General features: G+C 42.8%; 2 protein-coding genes across 3 annotated transcripts in view; both read right to left on the bottom strand.

The window, feature by feature from the left end:
- Positions 1 to 6978, bottom strand: part of gpc5a (glypican 5a) — a 166285-nt gene extending 159307 nt beyond the window's left edge. For both annotated transcript variants that reach the window (XM_083662136.1, XM_083662137.1), the window contains exons 1-2: positions 6633 to 6978; positions 2704 to 2865 (exon numbers count right to left, since the gene is read on the bottom strand). In XM_083662136.1, the coding sequence (XP_083518262.1) occupies positions 2704 to 2865; positions 6633 to 6786 (316 nt within the window). In that variant the 5' untranslated portion in view covers positions 6787 to 6978. The remainder of the gene's footprint in view (positions 1 to 2703; positions 2866 to 6632) is intronic.
- Positions 6979 to 19999: 13021 nt separating this feature from the next.
- Positions 20000 to 21052, bottom strand: part of LOC310799554 (ephrin-B2a-like) — a gene marked incomplete at both ends in the record, with an annotated part of 8943 nt that continues 7890 nt past the window's right edge. The window contains 2 exons of the mRNA XM_083662149.1: positions 20000 to 20388; positions 20879 to 20977. Of these exons, the coding sequence (XP_083518275.1) occupies positions 20000 to 20388; positions 20879 to 20977 (488 nt within the window). The remainder of the gene's footprint in view (positions 20389 to 20878; positions 20978 to 21052) is intronic.

Genomic DNA, 21052 nt, shown 5'->3' on the forward strand with positions numbered 1-21052 from the left:
TGCTTTGCCTCCACCACCCCAGCCTCCACCTTTCTAGCTCCACCACGGCACCCCAGCCTCCACCTTTCTGGCTCAAAGGCTAAACGTGAATTCTAGCTCAAGAGTCTGCATGGCTCGAAAAAGTTGAACGTGTATTCCATGTCTTGCTTAGGCTCCCTCTGTTCACTCACGATGGCTTTAAATTAATCTGGAATCTTGTATGGGGGGGGATTTTGCTGCCCGCCCTGCTCGGCGTAGCTTGGTGCTGCTGGGCCGGTTCAGGGAGGAGCATCTTCTGTAAAGAGCAGAGCTTTCAACGTAACTCAAACATAACTGTATTTCCATTGATGCAATAAATGGTGAAATCTACGACGAGAGTTCTTGAATGAATTGAATTCATCTTTGAAGCCTGAGACACAGATCAGAAGCATGAAACATCTGAGAAGAAAGACAGGGCAATGCCCCCGTGCAGACCGCACCTAAAACACTGTGTTCACGCAGAGAGCTCCTATAACTCATTTGAGTTGAGTAGGAGGAGAAGAACAGCCATGTCTTTAAGCTGAAGAGCGATGGTTAAAGTGAATTGGTTTAATGATACAGTATGTCTCAGACTGTACGTTTGAGTCATCATCTCTCCGCATGTGAAGAAGAAGCCCACCCATAGAGAGCCCCAGGGATGACGTTTTTTTGTAGTCGGAAATGCGGAGGTCCCGGACTTCCTGGTTCTTCACCGTTTCTGCCTGTGGGATTTTTGAATGGGTTTTTGCCGCGATGCTTCAAATAAGGTCTCTGGGCAACGCAAGCTTAATCAAACGCGAACCAGTGTTCAGCCGGATAATCTTCACACACGAGGACCACTTTCATGAGTTTTGAAGCGTAAATGCGAGCCCTAGAAGTAAAAAGCTCGAGCTAAGCTAATCCAGAACTACAGACAGTGTCGCATAGGCTTCCCCGTCACGTCACCACTCAACCTGGAGTGTTGTTGATGTGTGCGCTGCTGTGCACTGATTACCCCGGGCTGAACCAGGTGAGGGAAAGAGAATTTCCGTGTTCGTCCTTTGAAGTGATGACGTTATTGACGTATATATCCCCGTCGACTTAACAGTGTAGTCTCATTTAAAAGCTTCAAAACTCATAAAAGTGGCCCTCATGTGTGAAGATGATATTACTAAACACTGGTTCGCGTTTGATTAAGCTTGCGTTGCCCAAAAACCCATTCAAAAACCCCATAGGCGAAAACAGTGAAGAACCAGGGGTGTTAGCATCGATGATTTCCGGACTCGTTCCTGGGGCTCTCTATTTGAGCCGGTTGTATGACGGCGATCAGCGAGACTGGGAGAAGTATCCCCACACAAGGCAGGGAGGGGAACGCACGCACACACACACACACACACACACACACACACACACACACACACACACACACACACACACACACACACACACACAGAGGCAAGTCGTTGCCTGTTGAGTCAACTGTTGAAGCTGTCACTCACTGCTGAAGGCTGAGAGGATGGAGGAGATGAATGAAGAATAACCCAGGGAGGAGATGACCAGTTTAGCAGAGCAGCCCTGTTTATGGGCCTGACCTCAACGCACTGAAATATGGAGGTGGTGACGGTGGCAACGACAGTGATGATGGTGATTATCTTAAGATGACTGTAGTTAAGAGAGATTTTAAAACGTCTACAGTGGAGCAAGTTGATAAACTGGGTACAAACCACACACACCGTTTGAAAAGTAGGTGGGGACACAATTTTCAGAAGTAATGAAAAACAAAGCTGTGTAATTTTAGTCGTTTTTAAACTAAATAATTCAATGTTCAATAGCCCATAAACAACAGTTGTACCTGGAAACAGAAGGAATATTTAATAATACATAGGCCATCAATAATGTATAGACACGACAAGTCAAACGTTTTGGACTCACCTGATTGAATGTACTATGTTTTTCATTTACTTCAAAGTCATTTTGAACTAAAGGCTTACGGCTTGAAAAAATATAAAAATATAAAAAAAAATATATATATATATATAATATATAAAGTGTGGCTACATTAACTACCGTAATCTAAAATATAAGATCGTTTTGATTTGTTTCACATTCCACTTGTTTCCCTAGTCTTAATGTCTTTACTATGAGTAAAGAATAAAGAAAATGTGTATGAACTTTTGACTACCAAAATAAAAATGTATACCTACTTCTGAAACGCTTGTTGATGAGGTTTAAGTAATTAAACGTGCCAACATAAATACAATTCATTGTGCTTTGATAAGACAGGGCAGAGAGACTGGGTGAGATAGTATTTGTAATTGGCCCTGGCACTTCCCTGTTAGACATCCACCCCTACAGGGGAACCTCCTGAGTCCAACCTATCTCATCCCAGATCAGAGTGTAGTGGTAGTTCTGGAAGGAGGACAGACCCTGCTCTGTTTGCTCTGGAGTGGAGCCTCAACTACGCTCGCATGCACACACACATGCACACACACATGCACACACACATGCACACACACACACACACACACACACACACACACCACCGACTGGTCTGGTCCACTGCTTTTACAGCGCCCACACAAACCTTAAATCCTAGGTGCACACACAGACTCAGATACAAACACCCACACGGCGTCCGCACACATAACAATTATGCGCGTAAACATTTGCGCTCCTATCTCAGCACACATGACACGTTAACTGTATGGAGTGTGACCCCCCTCTGACCTTGAAAAGCAGCCACATTGCGTGAGATGAGAAACTTCAGGCTGGAGCTGGAGGTCTGCAGGAGGTTCTGGATGTCTCTGCGGGCGGCCAGCTGGTACCTCTCCTCCGTCTTTTTGGTGCAGCAGGTCAGGTTCCGGGACGTGCACACCTGCAGGTCCGACCCTGTGGGTTGAAATCAAACGTCGTGCTCGTGAAACAGTATATTTAGGCTGATTCCCTGGACTAGGATTGAGGCTTCGATCCGCGGCCCTTTCTGTGAGGAATCCGCGTGTTGCCTTCAGGGTGCTCGAGTTTCCTCCCTACATTCCAAAGGCGTGCAAGTCAGGTGGATTGGAGACTCTAAATTACCCATAGGTATGAAAATATGATTGTTAGTCTGACTATGTGTATTATCCCCTGTGATAGACTGGAGGCTTGTCCAGGGTGTTTCCCCGCTCTCCTTCTGTCAACAGACTCTGAAAAGCATTGAGCAGCATGTAGAGAAAATTAGCTATGGATAAAGGAGAGCAAGATGGAAGATCTCAAAATGTCACAAAATATGGAGAAATTATCTATATATGTGTGTGTGAAACATCAGCAGTTGATGCCAATCTTATTAAATAATTTCAAAGCCAAAATGACAGCACATATCCAAAACCGTTTATAGAATAGACCAGAGTGGCGTCGGGGATACACTAGCCATGTTTTTCTTGCACTGTACAAGTTAAAACATGCTTTAGTGGAGCGAGAGAACTTAAAACAGGGCAGATTCGAGCGGGGAGATCCGCATCAAAACGTTATATCGCCTCAACAACAAAGTGATGCCTCCGATTTTTCCACTGCGTACAAATGTAAGCAATCTGCGGCGCACATAGGGGACAATCAAAACATCTTTAAAAGGGGGACCTCAAACTGGGCGAAAGGCCTCTCTCAGACAAGCTGAGGCAGAGTGTCGGGAGCTGCTGCCAAAGACACTATCAGTGAGGAGGGAGCAGGGCTGTGTGATGGCACACGTGGAGGAATTTCCACTCTCCTTAGATAAGAAGACAACATGAAAGCGCCCCAGGTCCTGCTTTTCTAACCTAAACGCTTCCCAGAACTATTTCCACTTGAACACTTCAGACAGACGCCTCCGGTCAAGGTGACAGACTTCTGACTTTGCTGCGTTTTTCAGCTGAACTGCTGAACTTTTTTTTAATCAGGCAGACAGCATCGTCAAACATAGAAAGAGCTCTCTCAGATTCCTGGGAACTGGATTATTATTGCAAGTTATTCCTCACAGGCCTATATATACACACTTAGAAGTACATTCTGAAAACATGCGCGATAATCTGCGATCACTGTGTTGACAAGCCAATGTCAATGTCGGGCAGTAACTAAAGCTACAGTAACTTTAGTTACTGTAATTGCATTACTTTCCCCAGTAACTAGTAGTGTAAGGCAGAGGTTCTCAAATGTTTTTCAGCCAAGGACCCCTTATAAGATAGAAAATATACCGGGGACCCCCTCATTCTGATTTGTGATTTTAGGCTCAGCTTGTTTCCACGCGAACGTGCTTGACATTTAAATTTATAGGTTTGTCAGATTAGCGCTGGCACAGGGCTAAAGGAAGTGTGGAGATAGGTTTGGCTAAGCGAGACTGCTGCGTTGCCAGAACGCGATTCATTTTTTGTCCTAGTAGGTAGGCAAATAAATAAAAATGTAACTTGGCTGATTGTTGACTCCTCCTGTATATTGTTCCAATAAAGTGGATTTAGTTCAAAGAAGCTGGCTAAACAGGTTGCACGTCACTTTTATGGAAGGGGGGGTAACGAAAGTAATATAGTAATGTAACGAGTAACATAAGTAATTACTTTTGATACCAAGTAATAAGTAAAGTCATTGTATAGAGGAGAAATAAGTAACTGATTACACTTAACTTGCCCAACTGTGTAACTTGCCCGACACTGTCTACCATTACCTCATCTTTTGAATTTCAAAAAGACCAGTGTGTTAATAATCCAACTGGGAATTGGGTGCATCTTTCAAACGACGGCTATATGAGTATGTCAAGTCTGCCTTTGGACTTAAAAGATCTCTCAGCTGTGTGAGCTTACCAGCGAGGTCAGTGGAGGTGCCGTTTTTAAACAGTAGCGGGTGTGTTTATAGAGTCGGTGGCCACTGACCCGGGGGCTTATCACTGCTTAAGAATACCCCACGGCCTGAACACTCAACAGACACGTCCAACAAAGAAGGGGACTATAGTAGGCCCATATAAAAGAACTAGGCAAAACATCTCCAAGAATGAGATTCCAAAATACCTTCCCTGTTCCCAGCTCTATCATCATCTCCAACAGAAAGAGCGTGGAGATTGAAAAGCCTGGCTGAACGGGCTCAGAGACGGCCTGGCGAGGGTTAACTCGAGGTTTTTAGGAGGCATCTGAGGGTTTTCCGTCTGGCGAATCTGTTTCCTCACAGTGGCAGGCAGCAGAAGGGGGTGAAGAAGCAGGAGAAAGGGGAGTAGCTTCAGCTTGTGGTCGATAGAGTCGACACAGAGAGCAGCAACATCCAAAATCTGGTCTTTCCTACCAGGCATTCCAGTCAGTAATAGCCCACATTAAAAAAAACACAAAAACACACATAATTCCCCTCAAACCTTGTCGAGCGTTATCAAGTGGTACTATATGATGGGTGGTGTTCAGCACGTTGAGTGAAGCCAGTTTGACCAAACTTTACACAAAATAATTCCTATTTATCCCGACAAGCCACTTATCATCTACTTTAGAATGCCAAAGGACCCAGAGTTGGTTTTCTTTTTTTGTCACAACCACCAAGTAGTCTCACAAGCATTATTCCCTAGCTTTACAGCGTTAAAACAGACAAACAGTTTTATTCTAACAATCTGCTAGCCAAGTGAAGGAGGCTGCAGGGAAGTAAACAACACGGATGAATTCTACCTTTCGTCTGCCGTTACGTTTGATACAGCACAAAGAATTGGGTGACCAGCAGTGGAAATCACAAACTGATCTCTCCAGACCTATTTCTGCTGTGCAGGGAGAACACAGCAAGACCCCAAAACATAAAATACACACAGAAACACACACAATATCATCCACCCTGTTACGTTTCAAATTGAACAGTTATGATCAATCTTACATAGTAGACTACTGAACACAAACTGCACTTGACTTTTCTGAAAGTTGAGATATTACTCAGAAGAGCGAGGGTGCAGTTACAGTGATGTCAACATGTTTGCACCATTAGTAATAAACTGTAAAGGTATTTTAAATTCTATTAGGCTACTAATAGCCTCATACAAAAAGTTGTAATCTCAGTTGGATTGCATTACAGCTGAGCTCTCTCCGAATGTCAATATTAGACTGTGTATGATTGAATTATACAGCATACATGCTGCACACACCCACTTCTAAATTTAAGTTTTCATAATGTGTGTTTTCATTTTCAATAGGCCTATTTGTCCTAGTTTGTGGTCCCATGCCTCTCTCTCATTTATAATTCACAAAAGCTACTGAAAATCAAGCTAGGAGCAAAAACAAAAATTCAGTCTGTATTATTTGAAAACTGCTAAACTGAAGAGTGAATAAGGCTGAACGTGACTGTGAAAATTATTAGTAGGTTACAGGACTAATAGGTAGCCTACATTTTGGGTTACTCTTTCAGTTCCATGATGCGATGCAAAATGGTATTATGTTGATTAACTTGACAGACTTTCCTTCATACACGGTCAGTGTTGACACCTCTATGCTAGGCAGAGGATGCAAATGGGGGGGATTCGTACCTAGGACATAAATTGTTATTGATTGGTTTATGAACCACCCTAAAGATATTTCACCCCATCAGTTAAACCCACATCAATCACACTGTGACACATGCAAGTAGGTGCTATATATATATATATATATATATTTTTTTTTTAACCATCTGGCAATGACATGTTTCCAACAACATACCTGGTTTGGGGCTGAAAGGCAATAATTTCACCGGTCCAATCTGCCGCAGTTCGAAAACTTTGCGCACTTCGTCGCAGCTCCTCGGGCTCCCCAAACTTAATCCAGCGCAACAAGCCAGGAGGAAAACGCAGTTCGTCCACAGCAGCACACCCATTATTATGATAACACAAATACAGCCGCGTGTGCCACACGAATCAATGGCCTTTTGGGGGAACTTGGTCGTAGTATAGCTTCACACCGCAGGGCTTCTTCCCACTAAACGCAGCCTCCAGCCAGGCTCGACTGGTCTGGTCTGCTCAGGTGGGCTTCCTCCATCCACACTTCAGCTTTCACAAGTCAGCGGTGACCAGTCTATCTGCTTCCTGGACAGACAGACAGAAAATACAGACGGACAGACGCGGTGAAGGAAACGCTCCAGATACTTCAAAGCCACAGAAAGTTGCTGCGGTGCGGTGCGGAGTGTAATAAGAGTGTTTCCAGGCAGACAGCATGTTGGCTGGCCCGGAGCGGAGAGCGCCGAGGCGGTACCAACCATACCTGCAGACCGCAGCTGCGCACCTCTCGCGGCCAGCGGCAGGACGGCGCCATCTAGCGGAGAAGCCAGGCTGCTTGCACGTCCCAGCAACTCCCAATTTAAGCCTTTTCAAGCCCTATGTTTAATGACAGTTTGAATCAAGTATATATTTATGTTGCGCAACTGGGGGGGGGGGGGGATATGAAGATGAAAACAAGTGTCGACATACCAGGATATAAGTTGGTCTGTGTTCTTCTAACGGGGGAAAACAGCTGCACTGAGGAACCGCAGCAATTTGCAGGCATCGAGTTTCAAACTTCAGATTCTGTATTCAACAGTTTGCAAACCCGTTTAAGGCCTCGCGTTTAGACAACAGAATTTAACACGTTTCCAGGACTTATTGTAGGAACTGAAATTAGTGGACCCTCTGCTTTCCATTTGTACAAGTTTGTGGGATGGGATGTTTTTACTTTTTATAAGCACAAAGCAGGCCCCATGAAACCACATCACACAAATCATAACCTCAGAAGTAGAGGTACCTGTTCGGTCTATAATTCAAGTTATTACAGCAGGCTATTTCCCAAACATTCAATGGACTCAGGGGAGCCTCCAGCTGCAAAATAAGGATGTTTTAATTTCACATTCATATTCTCTACTTTTTAGCACTAAAGAGACTGACTGTTCAGATCACAGGTTTCACTCTCCACCAACAGTATGAAAGATTATGCAGGACTGTAAATAAGGATAGCGTTTCTGTTCCGATAGGAAGCTTTGAGACAAAAACATGACCAGCTGTGGTTCTGTGGTCTAAAAGCTTTATCAAAGGACCCTTGAAGAGTTCACCTCATACACACACCATTTTAATACACGACTTCCAAAACCGAAATGTGATCCATGATGTCAGCATGAGTCCCAGTACGTGTCAATCTTGCCTGTTTAAGCAGACTTTTGGTGAGTCTGGAAGATCATGTGACACACTTTACATATTTGCCCTTAGATATGGTGCCAAAGGTGGTCAACACATAACAGTGTTACACTCATCAGATTTCAGAAAAGTGCTGGGAAAATCTGGTTTACTGGTTGCAAAAGGGCAGCAAGTTGTTACCCAAACCTTATTCGGTTTGTGCACCCATCAAAAAGGACTTTTTTTCTTTACAACATAAATCAACAATGTGATGGCGGAGAACAAACCTGAACGTCTTCGTCTAAAATCGAACATGGACAGCATTTGACTCTAGGCTAACTGGCATCACTGTATATTTCAGATTACATCGCTTGCACTTAATGTAGGTTGTTGCAGGTGGAGCTTTTTTTCTATTCTAGTCCTGATTGTCTTTTTCCCCAAGAGGAATCCTAATTGTATTAAAAGGGACCCAATACAGTGTAAGTATTGCAGGCAAAAAAAAGGCAAAATGAGAACTCAAGCAAAACGGCTAAAAACCAGTGGCCAGGCCCTGACAGGATACCAAATACATTTAGGTGCACGCCATTCGGCACAAAATAAGACAAGGGTGTGCCCGTTCTAGCATGAACTTCATACCTTTGAATTGCCAACCTATTTAGTGATTTGATTTCAATAAAATACAAGTGCTATTCTAATACATTATAACAAATCCTCAAGAAGATAAGTCCGCCAATTTAGTCCAATTTAATTTCATTTTCAAACTACATTACATGATTGGGTAACAAGTTATATACTTGCAAACTCATAGAAAACATAATTTCACAATGACAACAAACTGGCCCCCGACAACTCCACAATACAGCACATATTCGTGTCAACATATACAAGGTCAACGGTCAACGGTGGCTCCATCTCCTCACTCCTGCACAGGCCGGGACAAGTGCAATACCTCGAGGTGCACAGCATTGCTACTTATCCCCACCTGCATAGGAAGGGATAGCTCTAAGACACCTAAAACATCAAATAAACATAGTTGTAGTTAACAAAAAAAAGACACACAACATACAATTAGCATTATTATATATCGCATAGACAATCTTAATGAGAATCCCCACTGAAGAGCTCTTTGTCAGCGTGGAAGTCAACCCAGTCAGTTTTGCATGGATTTGCACAGCGAACATCAGTTAAAGCTGAATGCAAACCAGCAAAACTGACCGGGAATAACAATAAACAGGTTGCGGCCTCCTCCTCCTCCTCCTCCGCTTCGGGGGTCGCCTGAGCTTGAGAAAGATGCAGTTAGAAGTACTTCAAGTGCTTACATTGCAGTAGATTGGATAAAAACACTACCTGCACTATAAGCACTTTAGCACTGCTGAAACTGAGGTCACTTGTCGAGGGCTGGCATACAATCCTGGTTTCAACATGGGCGTAAAAATGGATGTGTGTTTATGGAACCCGGGTGTGGGCGATGTGACACCCAGCGGTCCCAAAAACCCAATAATCAAACAAGGTGGAGGAGCAAGCAGGCCACCATCAGTTTTGCATAGATTTGCACAACTCATCTATTCTTGTAGTGCAACTATGCAAAACTAGCAGAGAACTGCGAGAAATTATTATGACCAATTGGAAATTGGAGGTGTTGTTCAAGTGGCGCGTATCACAGCCCCTTATGCCAGAAGGAGCACTTAGGGCAGTAGGTGCTAGTCTATTTCACTATCTGCACTAGATGCACCTTAGCACAAAGACAGTACTTCGAATGAAATATAACATCAAATGAAACATAACGTCGAAGCAAAAAAATTGCAAATCATTGTCAGGGTATCGCTAGAAGTGCCTCCACTGCAGTAGGTATTGCATAGAACTACCTGCACTGTAAGCACTTTGGCGATACAAAGACTTGATTACAGCATGTCTGCTGCATCCGACCAACATCCAAGGGAGAGATGATATTTCCATGAGGAAAAACACAGCCACACCGGGTCCCTGTTGAAACTTGCTCCTGGCGTCTCCACTTCCATGCACATCCTGTAATGAAAAAAATATATACGACAGGTCATAAAGATAATCAGCGCGACTTTCTAACATTTCAACAAGTTACATACTTTAACAGGCTCCAGCATGGGTTGTGATTTCTTACAAAATATAATGTATATAATGCATCTAAAAACAAATTGTTTGCACCCCGCTAACAGTTGTGAGCCGCATTAGTACCGGTAGGCAGAGAGAAATGGACGCTTTGCCGATTAAAGAATAGGATGTTGTGATTTATTGAAGCACCACGAGGTCACTGAAGAGAAAACATGAATGAGTTGCGCAGCCTGCGGCCCGCGTTTCCTGCGACAGCAGCGCGCGTGCGCAGAAGAGCACATTCTGCCCGAGTGTTGTTCACCCCTCCCCCATCGTCTTTTTTAACATGGCGCCTCGAAGTGCGCCAACCTTAGCATAAACGACTTTAAAACCACCAAGTTAAATGCAAAACACAGCACTACACATGCAAGTTAAAAGTACGCGCTGTTTCTAGTGCGGCCTGTAATGTCGGAGCTTCTAGAAAGCAATGCTAACGTCACGTTAGCTACGAGCAGAAGCTAGCAGTGTCTAAACAGCAGCAGTACGGTAGCATGCTGCTGCTAGCTAAAACTTGGCACTAGCCCGATGAAAACATGGTAAACCATCTCCCATCTGGCCTGTCGCATTCACTACAGCTATCCTCACACACGCTGGAGATGACCGAGGAACAACCAATGTGTTTCTCAGTAGTTAGCTGGCTAATTTTCACATCTGGTTTGTTAGAGAAATGTTTGACGACACTGACTTAGCTATCAAACAACGTTAACACGTTAGCTTAGCCACAACAAACGAGCACACATTTGTTTTAAAATACAGCACGTGGCCTAACGTTACCCAGTTGGATTTGCCGCACTTGTCGAGCCATTTAATATTTTAACGCAGCGCCCGCCTTATTAATCTATAGGGTTGTGTTTACCCTGCAAAACAACTAGCACAAGTTATGTGGCTAGGCTAGGCTAAGCCAGCTAAAACGCGCGGCCTAAAACTGCCCCATGTGCTGCTGCTTTGTTCTGGGGGGCACTTTAACTCACACACCAATGCACTCGAGACCGAGCAGCAAATTAACCAGATTTACAAACTTACTTTGCACATTTCGGACGGTTACCTTTATACAAAGACGGGGGAAGAATATCACAGGCGTAGATGTTTTTCAACTAGTTGCTAAAGCACAGCGGAGAAAAGCTCCGCAGCTTTTCAAATCTCCCTCATTCCCCTCGATGGTGGAGCTGAAGGGGCTGCCATGCGCCTCACGTTACGCTGTTTTCATCGCCAACCTAGCAATTATGTGCAAATGTTTGCGATATTTCTCTCCACGAGGTGATCAGGCACGCAAAAACACACGTAATACGCACACTTAATCAATTCCGGCACCAAAACAAGAGAATAAAAACAACCAAAACCCGACTTCCTTGCCGATAAACATGCGCTCCCGTAGACACTCACCAGCGAAATCCACCATCTTCGCTCACTTGCTTGGGGCTGCCGTGTACTCTTGCCGACAAAGAGGGAAATAATACGCAACTATCCCGAAAACTTTTTCACCGGCGGACGGAGGCGAAATGTAAAGTAAAATCCGAGCCGACCGTGTGTTCAATCAGACCGCGGCTAGGGTTAGTAAAAAATGATTGAGGTGATCGGGAAAGTGGCGCGAACGAAGGCGACCAGTTGGTAACCATGTGGGTGAATGAAGGGCGGCTCCCACTGAACGTAAATATCTAGCTACAACCCCCAACTCCCCCATTAGCATACATCAACTACGGTACTTCCGACCCACATCCCACACCACCAAACAGCCAGCCTCCTCCACCTCTCCCGCAGAAGAAGAAGAAGCAGAAGAAGAAGAAGAGGGAAAAGAGACCGAAGAAGATCACTGCTGTTTTCAACATCCTTTAAAATAACATGGTATTTATATATTGGGAAAGTGACAATAGTCGGCTTTCAGACATACAGGCTATAAGTTTGCACTGATGGTAAAGGGGGGAGGGAGGGGTAAAAAAATATTTAAAAATAATGGACAGGTTTCAATGGGCAATCTGTAAACAATGGCGCCTGATTTGTATAAGGCTTCTCTGCATGCTGTTATAGTAGGCTATAAAGTTTTTTTTAGGTATGCTCCAAGATGAATAAAATAATTAACCTGTTGATATTCCAATCACAATATATTCAAATCAGCCCAAGAAAAGCAAGCCCATATTTTAATTTCCTGTCTTTATTTTATTTTAGCTGGCATATTATTTAAAATCGTTTCTTTATAAACAACGGATTATGTTTAAATATGTTTCTCTACACACATGCAGAGAGATGAAGATAAATCAAATTAATCCATTTACCATATTCCCATATAAATTAAACTATTCATAAAACTTTGTAAATTGTCTTATCTTAGAAGCTGAAAGGGAAATGGTGAGTGGTATAGTTACATTCTCCCCTTAAATAGAATTAGCATTTGTTATTCTGTATGTTTTTGAGTTATATGAACAAGTAGCCTACCACATAAAACTAAAGCCAAACTATAGGCTAGTCTATACAATTATAGTCTACAAAACTATAGTGAATTCACAAAGCAACAATTATAGTCTGCCTTTGTGGACACACAAGAGGCCTTATAGGGTGATTTTCTGGGGATGTTTGAACATTTTCTGCATCTAAAGTGTTAGCACAATTCATACGAAAAAACAACAACATTTAAAACAATAAAGAGCATTAAGAAGTCAATATGCCACAGTGATCACAGATGAGAGTTTTGGTTCTCACAAATAGTTTATTTTCATCAAAGCTGACTGAACTCTGCAAAGTCATAAATACACAAATGATTTTACTTTGAAAGGCAAATTCAGGTGTTTATTTATTTATACTGTGTTGTTTTGCTTTTGTTGATTGTTAACTTTGTTTGTTTAGCTCGTGCTCCCCCTTGGATAACACATTAAAATGTTGGTGTGTTTGCATTAGATTTATTATACAGCATAATATGACAAAAAGTATACAATAATTATTTATATTTTTTTCAGTAAAATCATTTGTAATTGAAATATAAATTACACTGTCTATAAAATAATATCAAGATAAATTGAGTAAAATGTGTGTAATAAAAATGGGGGGCTTGATACGGTCATTTTGTTTTCCACATTAGGAATTAGTATTTTTACATTAATCTATTAGTACTAGGGTAATCTTTTTGCATTTATTCTTGAAAAGTAAATATTAATCTTTATGTTGTTGTTGTTTACGATAATCCAACTGAATACAACCACAGATATCATTTGCACTGTGAGTTGATGTGGTTGTTGTGAGTAATCATGTCCAGGGCCATAACCGTTATTTTATGGTTAATGGGTTAAGGTTTGAATTGCTGAACACCTGGAATATACTGAACTAATTCAATAGACATGTAACATTTCATGCTGATAATAAACACAACAAACAAACAAACATCACAACACTTATCTTCAGTTCTTGCATTCTTCTGTTTTAATGCAAAATGACCTGATATTGTGGAAACTTCATAGCCAATGACATAAAACATTTGGTATGAGAGGTGGTCAGGAGGAGTATATAGGGAACAGAATCTGCATGGGCCCTCTGACAACATGACTCAGCGCCTACACAAACCGTTTGCTGCTGAATCAGCCCTGAGACCCTCATGTCATTTAGGTGGGTGAAATGATAGAATGACTGAAATACTGTACAGTGAAATAAGACGCAAAGATTATTCCGAATATCTGCTCTGTGCGTCTACACAGAAAAAAAGGGAGATTTAATCAATTTTGCAAAATTCTGAATTTATGAAAGTGACTTTGATTTGTGCCCATGAGAGGCGTGTATAATAAGCTCCCTGACATGGTGTTGCAATGTGTTCAGAAAAGAGATGTTTAACAAGTGTAACCGTTTTTCAGACAATATTCTTTTGAAGGTGTGGGTTATGGGTTTCATTTACAACACCATTTTTACTTTTTTTTTTAACCTAATGTAAACAATTAATACAAGGTGTATTTGCACACTAAATCAGGTCTTATGTTTGACACAATTTAGTCACACTAGAGCTATATACGAAAATTGAGGTCATTGTGTGGTTTTGTAGAACAGGGGGGGACATCGTTTCACTGACCTCTTCTTCCTACAGAGATAGATCTAGGCTCAAATAAATGATCAAAACAAACTTAACAAACTTAACCCTAACAACATCCAATACATGTGCATTGGAGTTTCATAACAATCCCACAATCATTGTTAAAATCTGTTCAGGCACTAGTGATGGCTTCTCAAAACATAATCTGTTGTTATTAAATACATGTTGAAAAGCAACACAAAGTTGTAATTCCCAAAGTAGACACATGTGTTGAAATAGCATCATTTCATTTTGTGCAGGATCTGCTGCTACAGATTCCAACAAGCTGTGAAGTGTTTGCCAACATAAGAGCAAGGTGCAGTATTGTAGTTGGCCAGCAGAGGGAGCTAGCAAACTAAAGAATGTATAGGCTACCATGAGATGAAGTATGTTGTTTTGCAACTGTAAAGGGAAGCTCTAACACCAACTTCCCCATCACTGAAGTTTCAGTTGTTGTTGGTGGTGGTGGTGGTGGTGTGTGTGGGGGGGGGGGGGGGGTTTCTATAAGCAAACTACTTTTGGAAGTAAATTATTCATTCACAGTTTATCAATATGTTTATTGTTTTACTGCCAAATATCTGTACTGCATGCTGAGTGATGGCATCAACTCCACTTGTTTAATAGAGACAGTGATGGTGCAAGTTGTAGGGTTTTGTTCATACAGTAAACGAGGTGTGCGTTTGATTTGAGCCGGAATTCACACTCATTCATCAAAGATTGTCCAACAACAAGTGATGCCTGTTTCCCTCGGAGTCTATAGCCGAATATCTCTTCTCCTGGCCACACGGTCTTGGTTAGTAAAGCGGGCTGTTGTGAGTGGGAGCGCTCAGTCATGACCCCCCCAACCCCCCACACAAAGCTAGTTCCTCTGCATATGGGAGTGAGGTGGGGGTGGGCGCGCGGACTAGAGGAAGGTTAGCTGTTAAGACCTCACATCTTCCCATGGGGTCAGATACAGCTTACGGGGCCATCCTCCTCAGAACTCTCCCTCAGAACAGAAGCTCTCCCCCACTGGGATGAGAGAAGGTGTAAAAAGCACTGTACATTTTTCAAGATATGTTTGAGTTAAAGGAAGAGTGCAGTCATCAAAAGTATACAGCACATGTGGTCATGAGTTATTTTTTTCGTCTGTTTATATGTATAATTATGTACCGGCATTTTCTATGTAACTGAACTTGGAAGGGGAATCCCACAGAACATGTCATGTCAAACAGCTCGGACTTGTTGAGACGTTGAAGCCTGTACTTGAGATCCAGAGCATTCCCTCTGATGCCACGCTACTTCTGTCCTCTCTTTTCTAAAATGGCCTACCCACCACAGCCAGGCTCCTCCCACAACAAGGGGCCAGGAGGCTCCTCCCACAACTAGGGGCCAGGAGCCCGGGGGTCTCTGTTTTGTTCTTCCTATTGAAGCCTGGCTGCCATTGTCTTGCTGTGACCCCGGGGGTCAACTGAACTCACCTCGCCCCTAGTCGCCCTGCCACAGCCCCATTCAGCTGTGAAGCAGCTTCACACTACAGGACAAAAACATCTCAGAAGAGCAAGGATCACTTCAAGAAACACACAGACAATGAGCAAGTTCCCTATAATGTTTCAGAGTCATAAGCTAATTTGTTTGATATTGTTTCCACGGCATACGGATTTTAGCGATTGTGAGATGAGATGATGATGAGATAAACGTATTGTCACTTCATGGTACAAGTATCACGAGCGAAATTCTGCTTGGTTCGCTCTCAGAGTCGGAGAGCAAAACCGCGTCGCCATTGAACAGCGCCAGCATTGGACAATGCATTTAAATGAAATACACTCAGGATTCACATTACTACTAGTTTGAAAAGTAATAAAGGCACACTTCAAAATTATACAATACATACACATTTGTTGTAACATGTACAGGATTACCAGCAAAGACAACCAACACCACTTGTGCAGTTAAAAGTGATAAAAAAATGAGATTGAATGAATTAAATGCAATGATTTGTGGTTTGGTTTATATTTCAGTGACTTGTAGGCTTCCCCCATTGAAAAGATAAAGATAGTTTATCTTCATCTTTAGTTTATCTTTATCTTTAGTTGGCCATGCAAGACACGTTGCTCTATTCATTCAAGTTACAATATGTATTAAATTGAATGGAATAATTAAATAATCTTTGGCTCATTTTGTTTATTCTGATATTTTAAATTCTTCTCTTGCCAGTGATTTAGTGCTGCGGGTTAATATGGTGTCGGCTTGATATCCAAAGCTGTCATCTGAGGCTCTTTAAAAAGGTTTGTGGATTGGACTGATAGGGTCTAAAAACAAAAGTAATCCATTTGGCACAATGTGTTTGCACAAAATAAAACACGTCACTCCAAGGTTTCGTCCCCTCCAAAATCAAGAAAAACAGTAATTTGTTATAGAGGCAAAAGTGACCGCCTACTTCCTGCTTCAGCACTGTACCAGAGATTTTTATACGCCATTTATTTTCCCATAGACATTTCGTAAAATGTTTGTAAAAATAGTTTTACTTCGTCAAACCAAACGGTTCAGCTATATTTAGAATCGGGAGAGACCACATAGCATTTCACTCGGACCAAAACAAAAAAAGACGACATCGAAAAAATATTTTCTTTAAATCCGCAAATTCTTTTACGTTTTGGTCCGTGTGAAATGTTATGTTCCTAAATATATCTGAACCGTTTGGTTTGAACAAGTAAAACTATTATTAAAAGCATTTTACGAAATGTCTATGGGAAAATAAAAGGCGAGTGAAAATCTCTGGTACAGTGCTGAAGCAGGAAGTAGGCGGTCACTTTGCCTCTCCATTTGAGTTTGCGTTGCCGAAACAGTTCAATTTGAGCAGTTTGATTGTTCGAAGCACAATAAAACGCATCTCAGACTGGCTCTCTTGCACAAGCTGTTGCTGTTGGAAGCAACAGTGTCCCTTGGCGGCGAGGAAAAGCTCATGGAATCTGACAGGTTGAAAATGTGAGGATGATGTGGCTGAAGAAGCATGAAACATGTTCACCCATGGATACCAAGCACCGCACCACAGGAGACACCTCCAACACAATTCAATGTTGTGTTATATGAGATGACATCACAGGGGAGGCACGTACAACACAGTTCCATGACTTCTAAAGTTACAATTAAGTAAGATACATTAGTATACATTAGTATACATTAGAGTAAAGTGTTGTAAAATAACCAATTTTGGATTCATATCATGTTCCTTTGTATTTGCATGAAAGACCTACTATTGTAACCAACTTGAGTGAAAATATTTTTCTCCATCTTTGCACATATACTAATTTTATTGGTTTCCTATACTAGCCTACTGTACTTAACCCCTTCTTCCCCCTGTCATCTTCACTCTACTGTTTGAAGCGTATACAATATTGCTGGAAAGTTCCCAGTTTCCAATGAATAAACGAGTCAAATCAAATTTAGCATTATGTCATTTTGTGCCCTTCCAACCAATAAGACACAGACTTTCGTTATGGTGCACTGCAGATACAATAAGTCAGTCACCATCCCAAGAGCACTGAGCAATGAACAGACACAATGGTTAATCTCTCCTGAGCAATGCTGAATATCACAACTCTGAATTAAAAAATACATCAGAAAGCAACCTTTGTTGCAAGTTAAAAATAGATTTTCGGTTCCTGGCCAATTGAAACAGCTAAAACAAGTTTTAAAGCCATATAAAGGTGATTTCATTGCTATTTTAGTTTACTTTTCACAATAATGAGCCTCTCATTATATAATTGCTGATAGAGGACCATGACAATATCAGCATCGTTATGCTAATTAATATTGCTTGCTGCCGCCGCGCGAGGTGTGTCTCTCTTCTCGTATTATTTTGTTAATTACAAGGACAGTTGAAGGACTGTGCTGTGATTCATCATCCTGTGATTCAATCTTAATTTGATCTTATTTTATTATATTCCTTTCTCTCTGTTCTTCTCAAGTATTCTTTCTGTTTGGGGCAGAGAGAGAGAGAGCGAGAGAGAGAGAGAGAGAGAGAGAGAGAGAGAGAGAGGACACAGACATCGAGATTTTCTCTGGTCTATCCCTCTCTGCCTTTTCACAAGCCAGGGCTCAATAGAGACAGTCTGCATGTCTGGGAACGCCCATACAGGCTCTAGGAACGCCCACAATAGACGCTGGGTTAGCCTGGGGGCGGGGTCAGGGTGGGGTAAATTTCCCCGTTCTATCCATTCAGCAAAGTTAGAATTTAGCTGACAGCCCAGCCCAGGCAGACACGATCGGGGATTTAACCACCGCAGTAAACGCACATCTGAGCAGACGTCTTGTGTTCTGCTCTAGAACCCCCAAACATGTAGTTTAGAGCCGCAGCACTGTCTTTTGGTGAGTCAGCCCATGAGATATATCGGCGGTTTTACCCCACTCGCGCGCCAGCCGTTTAACATTTTGTGGGCGTTCCCAGACATGCGGACTGTCTCTATATATAGAGCAGAGCCCTGATTATACCCAAAACTATGTTTTAAAACACAGTGAAAATAAACACAAAATTAATTTAATTTATGTATAGATGAAAGCAGCATTTAGAGGACTTGTCTCCTGCACATAGTCAGAAGACATTATTGACCAGAAAGATTCAGCATGGAGTCCCTCAAAATTGCTTTACTTCACTAATAGCCACAAAATCATGATTTTACAAAAGTTTACAAAATTCAAATTTGAAAATATATATCGAAGTGCTCGCACACATTGAGTGTGTTGGAATGCAATCCGATTTATCCAATAAATTAAAAATAAATACACATTTTTACTATTAGGAAGCAGCCAGTGAGAGAGCATTGCTTTTTGATGATGGGGAATTTTTCTTCACACAAGTCTCTCGGCTCCCAGGCGATGCGGATAGAGACTGAGAACTGAGTCTGTCATACAAGAGCAAAACATTATCAAGCTATTATTGTAGGCTGCCAACAGTTTTTCACAGAGGAAGCACATCAAAATAAAGGTCTTCAGCAGCCAACTAACTAGGGAATGACCTCTAACGAAGCACCAGACAGTCCAGTGCAGTTGTCATTTCCTCTTCACTGATTCAACACTGATTTACCTGTTTAAATAAAGGAATAATAAATGATAATAAAATTATTTTTTTTCAACAGCATTTTGTGCACTTGCTGCAGCATGGCACAAATAAGCATAAGGCTGGTATCTGTCAGCCAAAGCATATGGTCAATACAAGACACTCCTCATCTCCCCGTGCAATCTGGACACCCAGAGTCTGTCTGTCTGTCTGACGACTCATAACCGTGCGTTCATGTGCTCCTCGGATACATCCACACACACACGGAGCGCGGACACGGGAAAGGAAGTGACGTGCTCCACTGTTTACAGAATAGCAACCTGCGCCGCGACTTTGGCGATGCTACCAGTCACAACAACAACTACACCTCCAGTCATTTTCCACTGTCGTTGTGAGACGAGTTGACGTCTTCTATGCGGTGTGTTTTTGCGTTAACGTTATTGGAAACGGACGCGGAAAAGGAAGTGACGGTGGCAGGAGGAGAGGCGCTCAGAACAGGAAGCTGGGGAAAAAGATAGGGCTGTCCCAGAGTCTATTTTTCAAATAAAAATACTCTTTTTAACCTAATGTAACCGACAGTTCCCAAATTGATCAGCCGTCTGTCCCAGAGTCTTATCAGACTGATCAACTCTGGCTTCTCAGAGTGCTCTCCGTGTGACTTGACTTCTTACTCCTTGAAAGAGCGCCGTCCAACATCTCCTCACTGCAAACGTTTCTGCTGTGGCCTGGACTTGTGTCATTAGACTTTGTAGTAGATGTTGGTGGGACTCTGGGGCGGTGGGATCTCCTGAACGAGATACACCGGCGGGCCGTAGTCACCGCTGACCCGCTCGTAATGACGACACATCATGCTGTCGGACGGCCGCAGCGGGAAGGCCACGTCGCTGCGGTCCGAGTCGCGCTCGCTGCTCGCGCTGTCGCGCTTGGGCGCCTGGGCCGCTAAGCTGTGGAGGGACAGGGAGGCGGAGCGCTCGCTGTCTGTGGCGGCGCAGTGGCGGCGGCGGCGGTACCGCCACAGCAGGACCAGCAGAGTCGCCACGAGCAGAACCAGGACCACCACGCAGCCGGAGACCACCCCGATCAATAAGCCCGGAGCCGACCCACCGCCGGGGGCCGTTTGTCCCGGTTCTGAGCGAGAGAGTGAAGAGAAAGCAGAAACGGAGATAATGTAGGGGGAGTCAGTGAGGATGATAATAATAAGATAATTCACGTTAATTGATTCGTTAATTTAGTTTATTTCTGCCTATCCCATTCTACCCATTCTATGAATGTTGGTGGTGGTCGGAGGGGCCGTAGGCGCGAAATGGCTGCCACGCTTCCGTCAGTCTTCCCCAGGGCAGCTGTGGCTACATCACCCGTAGCTTACCACCACTGGTACGAATGGTGTGAATGAATAATGATTTCTGTGAAGCGCTTTGGGTGTCTAGAAAAGCGCTATATAAATCCAATCATTATTTATTATTATTATTACTCAGGAATACGTCACTATATGGAAGTTAGATACTCTCAAAATGCTGTTTCAACTGGACTTTGAGCTGTCTATCACCATGGAAGTGGAGAGATGCTATAACAATAAGATCTGTGTTTTGTTTTATCATAGCCGTTTTGCTTTTCATACCCTTTTTGCTGGTGGAGGGGTCCTTGGTCCAGGACTTTGGGTGTTTGGGTGGGAATCTGGTAGGAGACTCCTGGAGGATTGAGGGTGGGTCCAAAGAACCTGAATAGGACAGGATGGTTGAGCAGCACACTGGCAAGCAGAAATCAACATCATTCTAATACCCACATCATCCAA

The sequence above is a fragment of the Poromitra crassiceps genome (genome assembly GCF_964638095.1).
Source record: "Poromitra crassiceps genome assembly, chromosome: 28".
Lineage (NCBI taxonomy): Eukaryota > Metazoa > Chordata > Actinopteri > Beryciformes > Melamphaidae > Poromitra > Poromitra crassiceps.